Source organism: Metopolophium dirhodum, chromosome 1 (assembly GCF_019925205.1).
Source record: "Metopolophium dirhodum isolate CAU chromosome 1, ASM1992520v1, whole genome shotgun sequence".
NCBI classification, from domain to species: Eukaryota; Metazoa; Arthropoda; class Insecta; order Hemiptera; family Aphididae; genus Metopolophium; species Metopolophium dirhodum.
The window spans coordinates 77,946,576-77,952,575 of record NC_083560.1 but is presented as its reverse complement, the minus strand read 5'-3'; the positions used below and the strand labels follow the sequence as shown (position 1 = coordinate 77,952,575).

Genomic DNA, 6,000 nt, shown 5'->3' with positions numbered 1-6,000 from the left:
TCCTGAGCGGAGCAATGCATAATATATTAACTTTATAATGATATGTGGTTTTATTTTTTTCTGTCATCAGTTATCACCTTTTGGAGTAGTAAAAATGATTCACTTTTCCACTTTGGGGGTGGTTTCTGGTAGCAAATTTGATCTCGTAGGTACTTCGTGGGTAAAAGTCAACAATTCCCAGTACTTTTCAATATTTTTTCTTTTTTGATTCTCATTCAACCTACCGTATTATTACAGTCAAACTTGGTTAACAAAACTTTTTATCTCGAAATCGTCGATACCTCGAACTTTTTTCCGGTTCCTAGAATTTTCTATTATTTTATTGCCCTTAAATATCTTGAACTCTTGGATAATTTGATTTTTTTGACCAGTGTCATCAACTTTGAGTTAACCAAGTCTGACTGTAATAGTAAAATATACATAAAATGTATCATCGAATTTAAATTGAACATATACAATACATATTATAGTTATTTACTCAATAAAAATGTACACTCACAACTGCATCACAGCAAAGTGGTTACCTATACTTGATACTTTCCCTCTATTTTTTTTATAAACTTTTAGTACCTATGTTTATACTGCAGTATACACTAAATCATATCTATAAACGTGCGTGTGCTTTATATAAGTTTTATCATACCATAACGGCTTAACATAATATTTACTGCTCGCACAAAGAAATTCTTACCAAAGTTATATGGAATTTGATGTAACAACCAGCCATCCGTAGGTATATGTAGATACTCCATACGTATATTTATTTCACTTTAAATAATTATAACATAAATTAAAATAAATAAAAGCAAAAAATACAAGCTAATATAATATTGATTCTTAGTGTTAACAACTATATTTATGGTATAAATTATCGTGTTATTTTATGTCGTTTTGATGTTGACCTGATGAGGTTTTCAAATAGTTATTGTGAACACTAAATTATTACATTCAGGGCTATTTATTATTGTAACAATATTTTGAAACGAAAAACAAGAACAATCATCATACCGAATAGTTACACACACATATATATTATATAAATATGAAAAACAAATTTTCCCGACAAGTAAATTATTCTTAAAACAAGAATTCGGCTAAATTAATTAAAAACAACAAAATAAATTGGGGAAGAATGCTCTTGGTATGATATTAAAATAGAATAAAACGAATACCAAAGTTGTTGCACCGAATGCTTTTAATATTCTGTCCATCCATATAAACCTGAAAATGTTTATTTAAATAAGATTTTATTAAATCATATACCCTGTAATGAATATATTTTCAGTGATGTAATACTATCAAATTATTACATTAATTCAAAGACGTCTTACCGGCTTAATAGCTTTTTCGCAAACGGTAGTTTTGACTCGTCGACGTTAAACAGATACTTCTGAGAGCCGATCGTTGCATTTTTTATGAACTCGGTGATGTCTACATCTTTGAAATCATAGTCAAACTCTTTGCGGTCGTCATCTGGTATCTTATCAATTAATCCCAAAAAGTTTGAGTTTTCAAATTTCCAAGACTTTGTGGTAAAGTAAGACAATGCCATCGTTACAACATAGATTTTTTGTTGCAAAGGAAATAAGCGTCTAAAACGGAAAAAGGTATATCGGTTTACAAAGTAAAAGTTATCTTCAAATATTAATTGATAATAAAATATGCTCAGTGGCGTAATTAAGGGAGAGGAATCCTGATACATCCCCCTAAAATTTTTATTCTCAACTGTTGACATTTCGATTAAATTATAGTAAGTGGCAATTCATGCTTAAAATAATATTTTCAAATCCTAAAAGAAAATTATAATTTTTAATACTAAATAAATACAATTTTTTTTTAATGTAGATACTAATAATATTAATTAGATGGAATATGTTTATGGCAGATTCTATTAGATATTGTATTAAGTATTAACTAGGTATGTTGCCTGCTTATAGGAACATTTAAGTTAATCATGTAGTTGCAATATACGGTTCTCCAAATTCTAAAAATTGGTTCTAGTTTTATAAAACTATTATAATATCACATAGATATAATTAAAAGCTCCAAAAATACCATTTTCATGTTGTTTGTATTAATTTATAATAGTTACATTTTATATATTATAATTAATATAATTTTATGGTAAGCTGTACTTCATAATATACTATAATTTTAGGATGACCACTCACTATTTGTTTTCTCTCTATCTGGCCCACTCACAACTTAGAAAAAACGCATTCACACAAAATTGTTTTTTTTTTATGTACCTATTTGAGTAATTTTAGAGCAACATTGCCAAAAATTGTAAAAAATAAAATTTTTAAAGGTTCGACATAATATTATCTATTTGTCTAAAATATATTGTCTCAAAACAATATTAATATTGTTACCTAATATTTATATATTATGTTGATATTCATTTAAATTTACTAAATTATTATTTTTTATTTTTAATGTCAAATAATAATAAAATATAAACCAAAATGTCAAATCCTCACAAATATTATTCCTTATAATTTTTAAAATAAGTGATTTTACTCTTAGAGTAATCGGAAATCGTAAAAAGCGATTTTACATGAATGCGTTTTTTTCTGTCACGTTTAGACGTGGAAGTGGGTGGATCTGAAAGAAAAACAAATATTAAACTGACATTCTTTTAAAAAATTCTATTTCATATAGAGTTTAAGAATTTATTGGTGGATGGTATGGGGTTTACATATTTTTACTAAAAATGTATAACCCACCTCACCTCTAAAGCAAATTCCTAATTATGCCACTGGATAATATATTACAGCAGGCATGTCAAACACGAGGCTCCCGGCTAATTTTTTTATGGCTCGCGGATAATCATATTATTGGACAATTAATAAAGAAAATAAATTGATAAACTCAAATTATACCAATTTTCATTTCGTGTAATAACGATAATGTTAGTGAGAGTTGTACATTATGTTACTTTTCTGTCTTATCTTCTGCTAAACTGTAATTGAATAAGTATTGTACCTATCTATAGTATAATTATTGTAATTTGTAAGTAGATATTGAATACAATTTAAAACGTTTATAAAATATTTTTTTCGATAAATTTTTATGTGCAGTCCACCTAATAAACTATTTAGTAATATATTTGACCATGTTAATTCTTTGAGTTTATCATGCCTGTGCAACAGGTATTATAGTTTATTACCTACAAAATTACTAGTGATACAACATTTAGTATACCTAAACATATAATTATTAAAGTTATTTTTTTTTTTTAAATTTTTATTAGAGAATATACAATCTATACACAATTATTAAAATGTATATTTTAAATTTAAACTGAATGTTCGTCAAACAATATCTTATTATTTTTTGAAAATCATACTTATAGTTCAACAAGACGAGTATAATATTATGTATTGGAATTTGTCGATAATGTTTGCCTATTAATTATTATTATTCCTATTGGTATTGCAGTGGTATAATAGGCGTCGTAACCAGTGTTCGGATTAGATAAGTTTTTTTTTCTAGATAAAGATAAAGATAATGCAACTCAAATGTATCTAGATAGATATAAAAGATAACTTAACTCCTATTTATCTAGATAAAGATAAAGATAAATACTTTTTTATCTAGATAAAAAAAAGATACAATTTTTTTTTTAATGGGTTTTAAATTTAGGTATTATTTAGTTGGACATTAGGAACATAATAATGATATGAATAAAAATAATTACATTATTTATAAACCATAAACTTGGTTTGAGAATCTGTATAAATATTTAAAATGTGTTTGTACAATTTCGCGATTTTTATCAATAAAAAATGTATCTAGATGAATTTATTTAGATTAGTAAAAAAATTATCTAAGATGAACGTTTAGATATCTTGTAACTATTCATCTAAATAAGATGAAATATGAACAAATAATTATCTAGATATTTATCTAGATAAATGTATCTAGATAAGTCCGAACACTGGTCATAACTACTTGATTTCGATAAATTGTGCCAATGCCAACAATGTACATGAACAATTCAACAACTATTATATGAATGTCATATATTTCTAAGTGTATTTGATGATATTATTGTAAATAAAGTCATTTATTCACCTATTTACGTGGAACTTTGTTTTAAATTTTCAACCCTTAGCTATAAAAGATGAACATTTTATAAATTTTTAGTTACAAAATCATTTTTAAATTTTAAATTTGATACATTTTGTCGAAATTTATACTTTAAATGATTATAGAAAAGTGTGTGCCTATGTATTTTTAATATTTTTCAACTGATTTTGTGACAATATACCAGGAGTCTTGTATTTCTCATGCTTTTTGATACAACAAATTAAATTAAAAAGAGAAAAATTTAAAAAAAAAACTAAAAAAATTTAAAATATTTTGAAAATTTTATCAAGTATTTGATAAAATAAACATATGGTGTAAATTTCAAGTATCCACAGTTATTTGTTTTTGAATCACAGCAAAATAAGAAAATTGCTTTATGAGAAATCGAGTGAATATTTTGTAAAAATGTTTAGTGTCCTATAAGCGTCCCATATTAGGGTGATGACACACACAAATAAAAAAATACACATCATTGTAAAACCAATACATTTATAACTCTGCTCAGAATCTAAAATTTATTCAAGACAGTTATTATTAAATTGATTGTCATTTAATGTCATTGAATTTTTTCGACGGATGAAATATGTATAGGTACCACATTCCAATTTCCTTATTATGGTATGGAGGCATTAAGTAGGTACCTACTTAACCATATATACAATTTGTTTAATATTCCGGAAAGAAAGAAAGTACCTATCGCTTAATTGTTTTCAATTTGGTCGACAAATCTCAAATCTGGATTCAGCGTACTTTTTACACGACACGTCATATTCAGATAAGTATACTATAGTGTTTATTATTTTTTTAGAAAGGCATTCATTCGGTGCGGTGAAGATACCTATCTAATCTGTAGTATGTTCTATAATTTATAGTGCCTTTTATAGCATCATCAGTTATAACTAGTACCTGGTGACTAAGCTTAGTTCGGGATACGTTTTTCAAAATCTATTTATTTTATTTATTGACGCCAATCGGCAGTATTATAATTCTATATATTTGTTTGAATAACAATTTTTTAGATTATTTTTTACAACTGTCTTTATTTTGAGAATAACAAAACAAAAATAAGGATAATTTATTCAAGAATTAAACTGGCGACGAGTTTAATTAAATCAGGGATTTCGGATGAATTTAGGACAGGTATTTAAATCAGGATCAAGTCGTCTGGGGTTAAAGAAAAAGGTTTCATCATCGAAAACTATTTGTTCATGATTATACTTTATACGTACTAATAATATAGAATAGTCTGTATTATTTAATGTTTTTTCAATATGAATAGTGTGACGAGGATTTTCTTGCGGTAAAATCTCTTTTAAAATGCCTTTTCTTTTAACTCGTGAAAACACGACGTAGGTACAACATTCCATGCATAAAAATCTGCTGTTTGTAAGTCTATACCAACGCATACTCATTTTTTTGAACTTTGTGAGCTGTCGTAGAAAATGCTGGTATTACATAAATCTTTAATAGATGAAAACAAATTCTCGGATTTTCTTGGAATTTGCGGTACGATCAATAGCACGCCCGTTTCGTGTTATTTATAGTTTAGGGTTTGAAATTGAAATTTAATTTTTAATTAATATATTGATTTTATGATTTTTATATTGTTGCACAAAATATATCTATTTAATATTTTTTCTGACTAATTAGATGTTAAACATCATTTACGTTTTTTTTTCTATTTAAAGTAACGGATTTACATTTTTACGATTTAAATTGTGATTCCTACCTAGAATTATACGTGCAGAGGATCACCGTTTGCGCATTTCATTTACACGTCGTTGCGCAAGGCTGTGAAACAATCTTATAAAAACGAAATTATCTACCAAAAAACAATATTATTGAGCCGTTGCGCGTTGGTAAATGTTGAATTTTAAAATTGAAGTCGATTTTCCTAATTTCTAGGAG

At 26.4% G+C, this 6,000-nt stretch overlaps 1 protein-coding gene across 1 annotated transcript in view; it reads right to left on the bottom strand.

Annotated features, from left to right (window-relative positions):
- Positions 1–730: 730 nt before the first annotated feature.
- The window catches only part of LOC132936669 (fatty acyl-CoA reductase 1-like), a 32,400-nt gene continuing 27,130 nt past the window's right edge, over positions 731–6,000 (bottom strand). The window contains exons 8-9 of the mRNA XM_061003434.1: positions 1,332–1,592; positions 731–1,221 (exon numbers count right to left, since the gene is read on the bottom strand). Of these exons, the coding sequence (XP_060859417.1) occupies positions 1,104–1,221; positions 1,332–1,592 (379 nt within the window). The 3' untranslated portion in view covers positions 731–1,103. The remainder of the gene's footprint in view (positions 1,222–1,331; positions 1,593–6,000) is intronic.